Source organism: Porites lutea, chromosome 8 (genome assembly GCF_958299795.1).
Source record: "Porites lutea chromosome 8, jaPorLute2.1, whole genome shotgun sequence".
NCBI classification, from domain to species: domain Eukaryota; kingdom Metazoa; phylum Cnidaria; class Anthozoa; order Scleractinia; family Poritidae; genus Porites; species Porites lutea.
This window is the reverse complement of record NC_133208.1, coordinates 260,174-275,633: the sequence shown is the minus strand read 5'-3', so window position 1 is coordinate 275,633 and position 15,460 is coordinate 260,174. Positions and strand designations below refer to the sequence as shown.

The window sequence follows — 15,460 nt, the reverse complement described above, 5'->3', positions numbered from 1 at the left end:
TTCTAATCTTGATTTTGACGACAACTTCCGTTTCGCAACTGTTACTTCACGGTCTTCTGAGTGCGATTCAAGGGTATTAGAACGGAATCTCTCTGCCGCGACGGCGACCAGCGCTAAGCGACGAAAATTCCGTAGTGCTTCAAAATTTCGTTGCGTTTCCTTTGACAGGCTCGATGCATCATCACTTCGTTGACGAGATAAGGGCACGTGATCAATAATTCCTTCAGGAGCTTTAACGGTTGATATTTTCCTTCGAGGAGAATTAGTCTCCGCACTCCAAGCGTTTCTATGGAAACCAACAGCTGGAGTTGCACCTGCTTGAGATATTAAGATTGTTTGTTCATGCAAATGCCTTTTGCTGATATCCGTCGATATACTCTTTTTCCGCCTTAACACGAATTTACTGCCCTCTCCTGGGCCGCTTTCACTTTCCATTAAATTTAGTTTACCATCGCAGTTAGCCGGGAGATGCTGCAGAGTTTCGAAGTTTTTAGTTGACGATTCTGATACTGAATAAAGTTGTCCCTCTATAACTGGGGATATTGCCGCAGGTGTTATTTTATGAATATCATTTTGAGCTTCTGTATTTAACATTTCAGTTTCCTTGCTCAAAACACTTTTCATTCCTTGGAAATTGGGGAAAAACTCGTTTGATGTGCTTGGCCTTTGATGAAGAAGTTTTTTTGGGGTGTTAATCATAGCCTCCTTTAAATGTTTACTTTGTACTTGAGCGCCTGTCTTATTAAACTGCATATTAGCAACTGAAGACGGGTGAGACGCTAAAATTACTTTTGAATCTTTATGTTCTGATCTTGACTGAGTTAGGACAGACTCGCTTGAGCCCCTCACTTGTTGAAGTGAGAATTCCATAACATCAGATTTTATACTTTGATTTTTTAACAAATCGTATTTCATTGTATCTTCACGAAAAGAATAAGGGCAAACTCCCTTTGATGACACCGCCAACTCAATTTGACCGGTTGTAAGTTTTCTCTTGGGTCGGACAGTTAGCTTTCTGTGATCTGCAAATTCTAGCGGATCGCTTAATTTCCGAACCACCTTATTCTCGTTTATTGTCTGTGTGGAATAAGACGACAAATTTCTGTATCTTGAATCGCTGCTAATGGATAATTTTCGGAGCTCGAGCTGACTGGAATAAATTTCCATATTGGTCGGATTTTCAGAAGCAAGTGTCGATATCGTGTTACGTCGTAGGCGGCTAGGAAAAGCTTCTGTGTGAGTCTTGGTTTCCACGCTCAGTTCTTCAGGCATGCTTCGTTGGTTGACTAACACGTTCATCAGTGTATCCTGCCTATCTGATATTTTTCTCAGACATTTCTCTTTTTCTCTTTCATACCCATCAAGACGTTTCCTTAACTTTGACTGTTCGTGAAAATAAGCTGCAGAAGCCTTTTGGCCTTGTAAACTGAAGTCCTTCACTTTCCTTGAATCCATCAAAAATACTGGATACCAACGCAAGCAATGTCTTGCCACATCGTTTGTGGAATGAAGGAGGGTCTTTGCATGGTTCTTGGTAAGGAAAAAACGGCGTAAATTTACAATGAACGTTATTGAAAACTGGCGCTGATATTTTCTGGAAGATCCTGTTCTGTAGGAAATGTTTTGCTTTATGGTTGGGACAGTCAAGCCATCAGCCTTAATCATGTAGGACCGGCCAAAATACTGAATAGGTTACTCATAGGTCAATATTTTCTTCAAAATTGCAGCGTCGATCACATTTTATTTACTTAGGATGAATAATTTATCTCGAAAAGTGTGTAATACCTTTATCCATGCAATTTATTTCGAAGTTAAATTACGCTTAATTAAAATAGCTGGTAAAATTTTTTTGACTGATAATGGACTTGTTATTCAAATATCATGTCCTGTTTTCACAGTGATTGTTCGTAAGTGTTTTTTGGCCCAAGTCCATTTAAAAATTGCAAATTAAATAGCTGTTATTGCCAGGAAATTACGACCGACAACTGTTAACTGAAATAACAACTTTAGTGTATTTGCATATTATGTCTTCGCGCCAAATGAAGGTTTTGCAGGTGAAGAAATTATGTCAGCGAGTGGGCAATAACAGAGCTCAATCCACACAAAAATTTCACTATAAAAACGAGAAAAAATGAGCATCCTTTTGGTGTAGGTAAAGGTCACCATAAAACATAGTCAAAGAAAAAAAATTAACTTAAGACAACTATCAATGTCTAGTAGTTTCATTCCTTTAAAGTTTTTATTCAAAACTGTATCTTCTAATTTTGAACGCATTAAGCTGTATTTCGCACATTATTGGATAGCACTTCGGAGATCAAAAATGCATAGATCTCATCGACCATAACATAACAGTGACACTATTTTCCTTTAAGTTCAAATAGTCAGATACACTCATACCACTTATACGAATTACACTGAAAGCCGAAAAGCTTTGGTTCATATCCCTACTAAGTGTTTCAGTGATTGCGTAATGGAAACACTAAGTAACCTTCTTTGCAACAGTAAATCTCAAGCAAGCAATTTGACTTCCAGATCAGGAACATAGATACACCATGCTTTATTCAGTAAATCTGAAAAAATAGTCCGGATATAAGGAAACAGAATTGTGTTGAAGGGGAAACTTTTTCTAAACTCAAATCAACTTGGAATAATGTTTTATGAGAGAGAATATGTGTAGACCCTCCTCACGCGGATGTATTATCTTTCAGTAGCTAGGCATCTGACTCAGTATCCATCAATACACCTGTCCTGCAAGGTTTGTAATACTCGGCCCACCCTTGTTCTCAGTCTCGTAAAGATTGATCGTATTTTTATGGAATAATCAATTCAATAAAAGTAAATTAATTAGTTGATTAATTAAGTAAGTAAGTTGTAAAACATCGCAAGTCCTCTCTCTACTCAAAGTCAATGTCCTGTAATTCCATCTAATATTAACATTCCCAAAAAGATAAAATAAAATAATAATTATTAAAGACTGAATCATTGGATAATGCAATTCTAGAGCTCTGATTGGCTTAGCCATCATGGTGTATGAGCCATTATATCATACGCTCTAAATATGAACTGTACGCGTCTGCTCTAAATTAAAAACAAGCTGACATACTCTTATTACATGTATTATATAAGCAATAATGAAATACCAAACCATTTCACTTCAACATTTTTCGCCGCGAAAGGGGTGATTCATTATAGCTATAGCAACGGTAATCTTTTCACGTGTGAAGATAACAGGTTGTCAGGCGAAAGTTCACCCGTTATTTCATTGGTGTTTATATAAAAAAATTTTAGTTTTTGAAAATAGTCTTAACTGCTTTCTTGAATCAAAATACGGAAAATTGGGAACAATAATTTTCTGAGTTCATCTATAGAATAGAGAAACCCACCGTAAGTTCAGAGCCCGTTTGCTCTCTTAATTTATTTGATGGAAATCTACTAAACTTTAAGATATATAGATTCATGAATTCCCCGTTTGCAACGGTTTAGGGGTTATAGTTAGTTTCAAGTTAACGGTCAGTCTGGAAAGGGAGCTCCGCTTTAATCTTTTCCTAGTTACATATATTATATCATCTGTTTGTGGTGGTGTTTTTTCACTGTATCTTTTCGCGGCTTTTCAAATTTCACTTTGCAGATTGATGAACGATACTCTCGATCTAAAACAAGCTCCGCACTTCTAATTAACAACGGTTTAGTTGACTGAAATACTCCTTCCTCTAGGGTTAGTTAGTTTGGCGTCGTTTCTTTAAAACATTTAAGTTTGCTCCCGAATTCGGAATATTTAAAACTCAGTCTTTTTCCATTCACAAGCTAGATTCGATTACTTTCTTGACTCTCTTTCGTGAATCGCAAGGACCGACAAGTTTTTAAATCATCCACTTCGTCAGCTTCTTTTTCGTTGCCGCAATTAACCTTAAAAAGTTCTTGTTTGAATTTACTAAGAGGTCTGGAAATACCTTTTAATGGGGACTTATGCCCTCGATTCTTTACGGCTTGAAGCGACACAGAAACAGCGTCATTTTGCCCGTCCTCTGCAGGAACCATATTGGTGGGGCAAGTTTTTACAACGGGCTTACCCGGCTGTAACCTGGATTTGTACCAAGAATTAGACGTTTGTTGTCCCCTTAAAAGAGAATCTGAGCTGACTATACCTCGAGCCGGAATATGATTTCTCACACCAGGCTGATTTGTCTGCAAATGGGATGCATTATGGGTCATAGCATTCGGATCTACAAAACGTGGCGACACACCTCTTCTAGCCGAAACCTCCGGCTCAGTGCTTAACTTGTTTGAGGTGGAAATATGGATTTTTTTTCTCATCATTTCCGGAGTAGTTCTCAGAAGTGGTTGTAGCAATGCTACTGGAGCTGTTTTGGACCTTTCAAGCTTTTTATGTTCATTGTTGTGCCAGTTGAGTGCTTCTTTCCCAGACTGAATGCTCGGGTTAACGAAATGCGAACCGATCGAACTCGACTTTGCTTCGCCAGATCTTTTATGAGTCACAAGAGGAGCGGCGTGATGAACGCGTAGGTGTTCCATTTTAAGAGAAGGAAATGGCGAAGGATTTGTACTCCGAACACTGTCGTCGCTTGAACTATCTAACAACTCTGGAAAACTCTGAGTTCGTCGGAGCATCGACTTCCGTTGTTGATTAATCACTGGGCTTTTGTAAGAGTTTTCGTGTTCAATCCCTGTGTTGATCAATGCGTGAGTTCCATAAAGTGGATCTGTTACGAGTGCTTTCATTGAATCTCGGATCTCTTCAAGTTGGCTTGCAACTTCAGCGATCTCCTTATCATGCATTTTCTGATAAGTGTGTATTCTACGACGAAGAAGATGATCTTCGTGGCCATTTAAAGTGGAAATTCGCTTTCTGGCGGATCCTACTCGCTCACCATCCTTGCTGCTGTTATGCGAAGACATGGTCCAATTTCTTGTTTACAGTGATATTTAGCTCGATTAATCACATTTAAGAAGTTCACAACGTACACCCATTTCAATGTTTCTTTTTTTTCAACATACGTTTCCTTGTATTACTTTCTGAAGAAATTCAAGATATCGCAAATGTTATTTTTTTTGGAGGCAAATTTCTGTCGTTTTTATGTCAGTGTTTAGTGCAGTTGGGTGATGGTGATACTGACCGCCCCATGCTGAGCTTAAGTGCAGCAGCTACAATAAACCACCTGCATCACTAAAAGGTTATTTGCCTTGCAGGGTATTATTCCGGCTTTTACATCCTTTTCGTGACATAAACCTGTCAAATATAGAGTCATCCACAGCCGAAAAGTAATGAAGGTTCTCTACCATTTGCATTATCTTTCTCATATAGGCAGTAAAATTATGCAGTCGGCCGTCTAGAAACTGCAGCTGAAAATTTCAGTGAATCAGTAAAGCAAATATACGTCTCTCCTCACAAATTCAAAATTGTCTTTTGTCAATATGATTATCGACGATTTGCAGTTGTGACAATTTCAAATATGTAACAGGAAGAAATACGCTTTAAGATCTCCTAAGAGAAAAATGGTTGTTTAGAATCAAAATCGTTAACTTAAGACTTCTTTAATTCCTGTTAAGATTGATACCAACCGCCGTTTAGAAAACCAATATAGTCTGATTAGGTCTCGGTAAGAATTATAATTCTGATTCTGCTTAAAAACACGCCTCTCAAGGTTTTATGTTTAACTGTTGCTGAATTATTTACTGAAGCAACCAAAGGCAAACGGTTTACGTGCTGTGTTAGTTTTCAAATAAAAATGAACTTCAGTTGAACGATTTGGCGTCAGAAGAGCGACTTATCAAAATAAAAGCGGAAAGATGCTAAAGTGCAAAATACTGGGAGCAATAATAAATATCTGTCAGTCAGAGATGGAGAGGAATTTTCCGCTGTTTTTAATTAGTCTCAAATATCCATGCGAATTCAAATAAAAACGAAAACTTTTAAAGTGTAGTTCTTAAACTTCAGTTGTTTCTGTCTGGCCCAACAAGTAACACCTTTCCATCTTGGTTCCACAAATTTGACTTACACTTTATATAAACTGCAAATATATTGTACAGCGACTGTGTTTGAGATAAAGTCCGATAAAGTCGTACATGTCAGGGTCAGCTCAACAGTAAACCACAAATTATTTTTACAGTGCTTTAGCTTTTTAAGTGTTTTATTCCGGCGTGAAGGTTACTCTTAACTGTAACCAGGACAGTGTTACCAGGTAAAAATTATCACTGGTCGAGTAAGCGACGTTCTGAGCAATAAAGTGGCAAGGAGGCACGCCTTTCCCTTTTTGTAATCAATAATATACTTCATTACAACTACAACGGAGTGATAAAAACGTGTATACTAATAAAAAAAATTTACCGTTCGATGAACAACATAAATATATAAATTAATTCATTAGCAAAAGCAAAAGAGTGAGAAAACTTGTACACAAAATATCAAGTCGTCATCAAATCCTTACATGAAGCCTTAAAAAACGCCCCCGTCACTGTGATGAAAGTTATTGTATGTGATATTGCTTATCGGCTTTACCGCACAATAGAACCGTTTAATTTACCGATTCCGTTTTAATACGAAGTACAAGTGATAAATAAAGAAGCAATTAAACCCTGGATATTGAGTAGTCCAATGAGTTAAGTCTGCTGTCTGCTGTCTGGCCTAATACTTTGTTGTCTACACACAAAACCATTTACGCTTTGTCCCTTTGCTTTACACTAAGCCCAATTCCTAAATCCTTGGTACTTTGTTTTCGTAATAGGCTAGACCGTGTTTCTGTGTAAAACGTGTCTTTATTCAGAACGTTTTTAGAGAATCCTTTCCTGCAAAAGGCAAAACGGGTCTTTGAAGTTGAGGAGCGAGACAAGTTTTTGATTTCCGTTTGCTTGCTTGATTCAATGGGTGATATTTTAAAATAGTTTCCGAGTGACATTAATATTCCATCGTCATAATTCCTAACTTCTGGTATTTTGTTTCGAATAGAGGATGGCGAATTAGACCTTGAATGACCTTTCTGTTGGATTGTTTCATTTGCTCTTGGTTCTTCCACAACTGTTGATGGAGGTCTTGAAAACGAGATAGAACATTTTCTCTTTTTCTCAGTTTGTCCATTTAACTTGCTTTCTTCTAATCTTTCTCCTGTACACGGTGCTTGTTGAGTAAGGTTTCTGGTGTTACCGTTGAAAGCAGTTTTACCAACGCCCATTTTCCATTTGTAATGGTATTCCACTGGAATGTTTCTTGAGTCGTTTCCTGCATAAGATTTTCTTCTCTGGAGTAATGGCTGATTATAGCTAACAGGGGAACTTAGGTGATTCAATGTTCCTGAACACATTTCACCAACGCTTAAGCTCCGCCTTCGGAAACTTCGGACCAAAGCTGTTTGGATGCCATAGCCAGTTTCACTTTGCTGAATCAAAACATCAGTACATGGCCTTGGTTTTGGTGCTATAGTGAACAATGTGTGTGTTTGGTCGCTTTCTATTTTCTGCACAGTGTCAGAGGTCCGTAGTGATGTTGTAGAAGGTGTTTTATTACTGTATTCATTTTGCTTCTCTTCGGTTGCTGCCTCCACATGAAGTTCCTCAGATGTTGCAACCAGCGAAAAATTCTTTTCTATCGGAAACGAAATTACGCATTTCAAATCTCCCAAGAACTTGTGTAAGTCCAAAATATCGCTATCGATGGTCTTCAGTTTTTTCTGCTTTTCTCGTTCAAAGCGACGAAGGGTTTTTCTTAGGTCGTTATTCTGTCGAACATAAGATGTTGCTAGACTTGGTAAATTAATTGGCAAATCGCTCTTGCAGATCTTTCTTCTTGTTCTTCCATTTTCATAGTCGATTTCCATTACTCTCACCCGTCCTGACCGACAAAAAGAAAAACTGCGAAAGCAAAGGTTCTAGTTACCTGTTAAAAACCCCTTCTTTTTCTTGTACCACCGCGCACTCGATTTGTTGTTTTAATACTGGATTTAAAGCTTTTGTTTCCAGTGACTAATTTAAGTATAATTGGTCATTATTTTTGTTAAATATTACATTAAAACTGGCTTTGTGCTAATAATAAGCTGAACGGAACACAATTACCTTGTTAGTAAAGGCAAAGTAAGAGAAAGAATTAATATAGTGCTTTCAGGTAAGGAGTGTTATTTCATTGTTCCTGTAATCTTCGCTTGTACAAAAGAAGGTAGCCCCAGTGTTAAAAATAAAATCCTTACCACGAAAAGGTTGAAGAATCTGAAGAATTACTCTAGTAATAGACACATGTGCTGTAACAGCAAACAAAACCTCTAGCCGAGTTTGATCCATTGTGTTTGTGCTAAGAAAACAACAAATCAACAGAAACTTTCGTCTGATCCAGTCGAGGGACTATCGTCAAAGGAAGTTATTTTGAGAGTCACCCAAACAAAATTATTAACGAAAATAGGCATCTATAATTATTGCAAAACGACATACAGAAAACAGCGGTACAAGAAAAACTTAAAACGGGCTTCTACCGCAGCTTATAATTAGCAAGTCACACTTATTAGAAGGTGCTCATACAAAAAAAAGTCAAAGACTTTGGATTGTAAATAAGAAGAGGCGCAAAATAGGAATAAGTTTCTGATAAGCTATTTACTTCATTTAAAAACGAATATAAAGGGACCCCAAATCGGCATATGGTATATGTCCGCCCTTTAATACACAGAAATCGAAAACGACCTGGATCAACTATCAAGTTCAGTCGAAAGTACTGCATGGTTGACCGATCTGTTTAACAACGGATTAACTATATTGGCGTTTTTATTATACAGACTTTGAATATGTTAAAAGCGTCCTTTTAGTCCAACTAATTCACAGGTTTCTGTTACCAGTGCCACGAGCCCAACCAGCCCTTATTACTTGACTCCTCAAGGCCGGAGTCATGCAGTGTGTACAAACTACTTTTAGACTAGTATTTGTTGCACTTGTGTTCACGTCACAGAAATTCGTTATGCAGGTCCGCAGGAAGCTGTTGTTTGTCCCAATGTTGTCTCAATAAAAACTATTCAGCAAAATTAGTTTTTTAATTACTCGGGGCTCATTATTAATCTGCTATTCAGTGTTTTTTTAGAAACAAATACCTAGATAGACCTGCACTGACAAGTTTTTGTTTGTTTATGGAAAATTGCGTTTGCTCAGATAATAAATTGGTCCTGAACTGCTTATAATAACTAGTAAACTGAATGACGTATCTGTCAGGTTTCTTTTCATCAAAAGCTACGAATATAGATACAAGATCGCGGTAATAGGGCTTGCGTATAAAACAAACGTGACAGCAATACAGATGAGACTGATAGAGGTTCTTTACTGACGGCTCTTAGAAAAGGGTGTTTTGTGAAGAAAATCAGATACATTTTTTACCTACATCATTGTTAAGTGATGTTGGAGAAAAACATGGCCCAAAACAAGAGAGCTGTTTCTAAGATTGAATTCAACAAACGGATCCGAGATCTGGTCTCCCGTGATAGCAACCGACTTCGACAAACGTTTGAAAAGTTTGACAAGGAATGCGCGACTCGTTTGGCGGAAATTCAGAGCATGCAAGAAAAGGTTCGTTATTCCATGAGGAATTTGAAGCAGGAGAAAATGCAGGCGAAACTCAATTTAGTGCACGACGCGCAAGTAGAGGGAAGCGAGAATGAACCCCTTACTCAACAAGAAAGTCCAGCGTCTGACAAGAAAGATCTTAAGTCGGATAACCACAGAACATCTATACCAGGGATTCCTTTCAACCGTTCAGATCTTCTCGAAGTCCCAAGAAGTAGTCAAACAAGAACCCGACGGCATTCTGTACCACATCGTCCCACGTTTCTTCCCGGAAGCCCGAAAGAAATCCGAGCATTTCCAAGAACTACCATGTCATCTTCACTACCAAAGCAAGCTTATGCCAAGCCCGCGTCACCGACTGAAACTTCACTATTATCCAACTTGTCGAGTTCTCCCAAAGAATCTTCCAGTGGGACTAGCCATTATAAGGTCCGTAACAACCTTTATAGGCTATCCATTTCCGACCTCCCAATATCAAAAGCACGGTCCGATAACCTGTCAAATATAAGAGTCAAATTAAGTCCACAGTCAGGTCGCAGAAGTCATCATTCAAAAAACAACTGGGTTATGGATAATGACGAGAAAGAAATCTGTACCCATGGTAACCAAGATACCAAGAATCCAAGAAGGAGTAGTCACACACCAAGTCACCTTGGCGTAACCATGGAAACAGAGTCAAGAAGGGCATCGGATCCCCATAAAGTTCGGCCAAAATCTATTGTCAAGAGAACACGAAGTTCTTCGCTTCCTTTCGAGCCAGACATGGTAAATAGAGAGGCAAAACCAAAAGAGATTCATTATGGAGTAACAAGGTCTGCCAAGAGTGTCAACCGTCCACCTGAAAGTAAAGCAGTTCCAACACCTTTTCTCGACAGGAAAGAAAATGAAGCTGACGCAGGACTTTTTGAGGAACTGCGACACTGTACATATTTGAGAAATAGAACAGAAAATGATCCGCCGCCTAATTTCTGATTGTTTTTGTAAGTAATCCCGTAATTAAAATTTCCAATCTACTGTTGATGATTTGGCTGACAGAGAATGTCCTTCTGTAATTTGTTTATTTAAAGCGTTAACAAAGAAAAAGAACAATTAATCGCCAAATCGCTGTAATAAAGCATTCAAAGAAAATTGATGGAGTGACTGAACTTTGCCGAACCAGACATTTTGTGGCCCATTAACATACAGATGCATGTTTTCGTGTTTAGCTAAATTAGGTCTACGACATAAAAGTATCAGTCAAGGAAGGCGATTGAAAAATTTCTCTCAACTCATTAACATAATATATGGTGAAAATACACTAAGGGAAATTAATGTTTAATGAGTGTTTGGAAATCTGATAAACAACTTGTGCATCCTAAATTCTCCTTCTAAAATCGCATTTTGAGTGAGTAATAATATCAATCATTCGACAGAGTAATTCATGACGAAATCAAACACCTGGCAGTTCGTCAAATACTAAATAATGAAATGCTTTGAGTCATACTTTATAGATCACGTCAAGCACGTTCTAAGCAGTGCAGCGGTGTATAAACTTAAATACATTGACCCAAAGCAACAAATTAATCCATGGGAAAAAAATGAAATTTGCCGCATTCCTGCCTAAAAACGGTTTTGAAAGTATTCAGCTTAGGTTAAATTACTAGCGTTAACTATCCATCACAGTTAGATCACCATTCAAAAACTATTGTAAGCTATGCGCTTTGATTAAACGGTTTTTTATGGGAATCACCGACCTTTCAACGCTAACGCTGGTTTCCTAGACAATACCAAGATCCTTGCGCGGAGACTGGTACCAACACAAAAAGCATCAGATTGCTTTTGCTTTCAAACTACGTAGTGTAAGCAATTCCAAACAAGAGGCACAAACAAATTACAGCTAACGAAAAAAAAAAACAGTCTTTTGCCAAATTTTAAAGCAGTTCTTGTTCACATGAACGTCGTTTCTTGTAGGGAGATTCTTAGAGAGGAAAAGTAATAGAACTTAACAACTACGTCTCACTTCAGTATTGCTTTCAAAGTAATCAGCCCGTATTTCAATTGGGAATTTTTATTACTTAGCTTTAGTTTACTTAAGATAGGGGTGTAGACTTGACTGCCACACAATCAACAAATTGGCTTGGAAAAATGGAGTCATTCTTAGAACGAACATCATCAGGAGACAAAGCTTTTCTAAGAGCATAAGCGGCATAAGCAAGCAATTAGCAATTAAAGCAATCAGTCCGTTGGCAAATTATACGAGAAGTTATTACTCACAAATTTACACCACGACCATAATTGAAGCGGTTTCATGATATGCATGGAATATAACAAAGCACTCGATTATTTGAATTTTTCTAAGACAGACTAGAACTGATCTCTTTTTTATCCACCCAACCCGAGAAAATTACTTATTTTGTTTTGTGTAACATTATTCGTTAAAAAAATTGCTTTGAGACAAAGATCTCAACGAAGGAAAAAACTGGCTGAGTAACTGATTATCTCAATATATATATTCACATAGAAAAGATTTTAATCTAAATCTTCACAAGTCCTTGTGAAATTTCCAAAAATAAGTCGTATTAGCATCTTAAAAACATTAGCTTAACCATCTTTTACCATTTGTTCATTGTAACGTGTTGAACGAAAAAACCACTTGTACAAGAGTGCACTGTGAGGTGTTACTCCAAACTTACAAAGTCTATAGTTCTTTTTTTTGGAAAGTCTTCTATTACACAAGCATTATGACTCGAAGGCTTGTTATGTCGAAAAGAAATGAAGATGCAAAGCGAAGAAACGCAAACGAAGATAATTTGCTGCAGTTAGAAATGGACAGGTTTGAGAGGGAACACAACAAAGAGATGAAAACCATTCTACAGGAAAAACAAATAGCAAAAGAAGCCATGAGTGACATTAGAAGGCATAGAACGTCCTCGCTATTGGCTGCGCGACTAACCTCACACAACAGCTTCCCTATCGTACCGACAAAGCAGCCATGTTTGGAGAAAAGAATGAGCAATATTTCGAGCGACGGACAAAGTTTCGAGTCTCGGAAAGAGAGCCTACTTTCCAGCGTGCCTGACACAGTAACGAAAACCGAACATTTTAACATGACTGTGTCGCAGCCGTCCAAAACTGATATTAATTTTGGCCATCGAAAACGCGCGCAAACTTTTTCGGAAGGTACAGAATGTATTCATGCTTTTCTTGAATACAGCAGCATCCCGCATAATCCACGATTTCGACCAAGTTCTTCAAAAAGTCTGCCAAAGAACAACTGGATTTATCCAACTATGAAAGATTTCAGGAGTAACGTGCAGGACTATGGCGGAGAAAGTAAACTCGTTGCCAGACTAAGAAGTCAGACTGACTCGTTACTGCAGTTAAAACGGAGGGGATCTTTTGGCTTCGAAAGCAACTCTCTCACGGCCAATCAATATTCAAGAGTTTCTTTCTCACCACGAAACAGCCCAATACTACTTACTCGACGAGCAAACACAGGGTCCGCTGGTATCGACAACAAGACGCTAAAGAGAAATCACCTGGAGCTTCCTTGCGTACAGCCGCCGTCAGGTAGATTGAGTCCATCAAAGGATACTGTTAAATTCCGACAGGCAGCAAGCCCTGCATCCACTACAGCTCAGACATTGGTATCACGCTATCAGCGAGACAAAGCCATCTTAAAGGCAAGTGAGAATCTTACAGTGGAGAGGGAAAAGAGGGAGATGGAACGACTTAAACATCAACAACTCAAAGAGGATATGAAAACAAGTAAAAGTAGTAAACGAAGAGACAGATTTTTTACTATAGCTCAGCTCGTAATGGCTTTAAACAAACTCAAGTTTAATGCTGCGGCTGGCAGGAAATCATCTCCACCCAATCAGTGATATGAATTAACATCATGTTTTGCTTAGAGAACCTTATATCTATTTTTAATTGATATTGTTGTTGTTACATTGTTTCTTTCTATTTCTTTTTTTTTTTTGCGATGAACTGTGCAAAGTAGCCCTATTTTGAAAGGATAAAAGAAAGACCTATTTCATGCACTGACAAGAAACAAAAAACGAGAAGTCCAAAGACTACCGCAAAGCTGATTATGGAGGTGAAAAAGTCGAGTAAATGTCATTGTTTTTGTGATTTATTCATATTTTAAAGACAGTACATTAACAGCAGTCAAAAGGGATACAATCTTTTAAGCTAGGTATGTGAAAGGGTTACCATTTGTTGATGAAAGGTATACAAAGGGGTACCGTTTCTGTTCAAAATGGTACACAAAAGGTTAAGGGTTGGACCTCGGGGCGCCCCCCCCCCCCCCCCCCCCCCCCGCCTCAGTATAAGACTTTGTTGATTACCTTCGGGATTGATTGACGACTGTAAACCACCTAAGTAGGCGTATGAGATTAGCACTTGTGAGATAATTGAACAGAATTCTCATTGTTATAAAGGATTTTGGTTGAAAATAGCAATTTTCGCTGCTATTTCACAAAGATCATTTTTTTAAAAAACATCTTTGGGATCAGGGGCCCAGACGCAGTACAAGGCAGAAAAATGCCTTAAACATGAGTTGTAAACCGCGAGGAAAATAAAATCACACACAAAATGCAAATTGATACACCGGGTCTTACACTCCTACCACGCTTTGACCTCTTTCGTGCAGCCCGTCGGTAGCCCCTAGTACGTACAAACCCTGGTTTCAAAGCTATCTCTACCGAAACATCTCGTGATACCATTGCGAAAACCTAGGTGAAAACCTTGGACCGTCCTATGGGTCACAAGAGATCTTCCAGAAGGACTTGGATCGAAACTTTCCTTGATTTGAGAATTGTTAGGACAAAGGGGGTACAAGAAAGGTCATGTCGTTGACAATTTTAGACCACGTATTAAAATTACCAAGTTCCTATTGGCTTAAAGATAGGTGATAAATGTCAGATTTTAACTCTAAGGCAAGAATGATTGAAGAGGATTGGTTTTCATCCGGATACAACCAGGGTTACTTGTTTTAAGCAAGAGCTTTTTTCCAAGTGTCGACCGTTTATTATTACAGCGAAGCAAAAGATGGCAAGTAATGATAACCTGCGCGATTCTTTCGGGGAGTTTTTAAATGCGATCGAGGAAATGAGCCACACAGTCATGGTACCTCATCTCCTTCTTGGTATTTCAGACGAGAATCAACTACCACCGACTACCGGAAGTTGTGTATGTTCTACCGACTCCAATGATAATTCAATCGTCAAGCCAAGCGAGGAGTTAAACAACTCAGGTTTATACGGAACTTATCATATGCTTCTGGATATTAAAGAAGAGTTAACCACAGGTCGGAAATCATCGGCTGAGGGATGCTTTCGCTCCCACGTTAAAGTTGTAATGGAAAGCATGAAACAGCTAACACGGCTTGCAAAGTCTTTAACGCAAAACTATTGTGAAGAGGTCTGTAACGAAGAAGCTCACTTGCGTTCAAACAGTGTTTCGTACAGTGCATTTGAAGATCTGATGAAGGGTTCTGCAGAATTCCAAACCCAGGATAAACGAAGGAAATACTCGACGTGAACGAAATAGCTGTACTTAGATCGTCTACGTTTTCCACAAACTTTGCGCGTGACTGAGAATATGCATTTTGTTGTGGGCGAAGCTGGTCATCTAATAAGGACGAGAAAGCGCTTTCTTTACGCAATCGCTTTGCTAAATATGGGAGTTTTTAAGATCCACATTTTTTATTTCTATTTATATGGTAAGGTGAGGGACCTTTAAGGCTTTTTCTGTAAACCGTAAACCTAACCGGAAAACAAACTACCCTTAGGGTGGTAGGAGCCTATTAGCTGTAATGGGTTCTGGCGCTGAGCGAGCTATGTAAACAAAGCCATCTTCTTATATTTCTGTCTCACTCAAGAATTCTATTTAATTTTAGCTACCTGTATTAAGTTTTTCAAGTTTGCTCTCA

At 38.4% G+C, this 15,460-nt stretch overlaps 2 protein-coding genes across 2 annotated transcripts; one reads left to right on the top strand and one right to left on the bottom strand.

Moving 5' to 3' along the window:
- Positions 1-3,660: 3,660 nt before the first annotated feature.
- On the bottom strand, positions 3,661-5,665 carry LOC140946179 (uncharacterized). The gene has a single exon (XM_073395263.1). The coding sequence runs from the start codon at positions 4,915-4,917 to the stop codon at positions 3,805-3,807; it is 1,113 nt and encodes a 370-aa protein (XP_073251364.1). The 5' UTR covers positions 4,918-5,665; the 3' UTR covers positions 3,661-3,804.
- Positions 5,666-9,267: 3,602 nt separating this feature from the next.
- Positions 9,268-11,411, top strand: LOC140946310 (uncharacterized). Its single transcript, XM_073395406.1, has one exon. It carries the CDS (start codon positions 9,379-9,381, stop codon positions 10,516-10,518), a length of 1,140 nt encoding a protein of 379 aa, XP_073251507.1. The 5' UTR covers positions 9,268-9,378; the 3' UTR covers positions 10,519-11,411.
- The last annotated feature ends 4,049 nt before the right edge of the window (positions 11,412-15,460 follow it).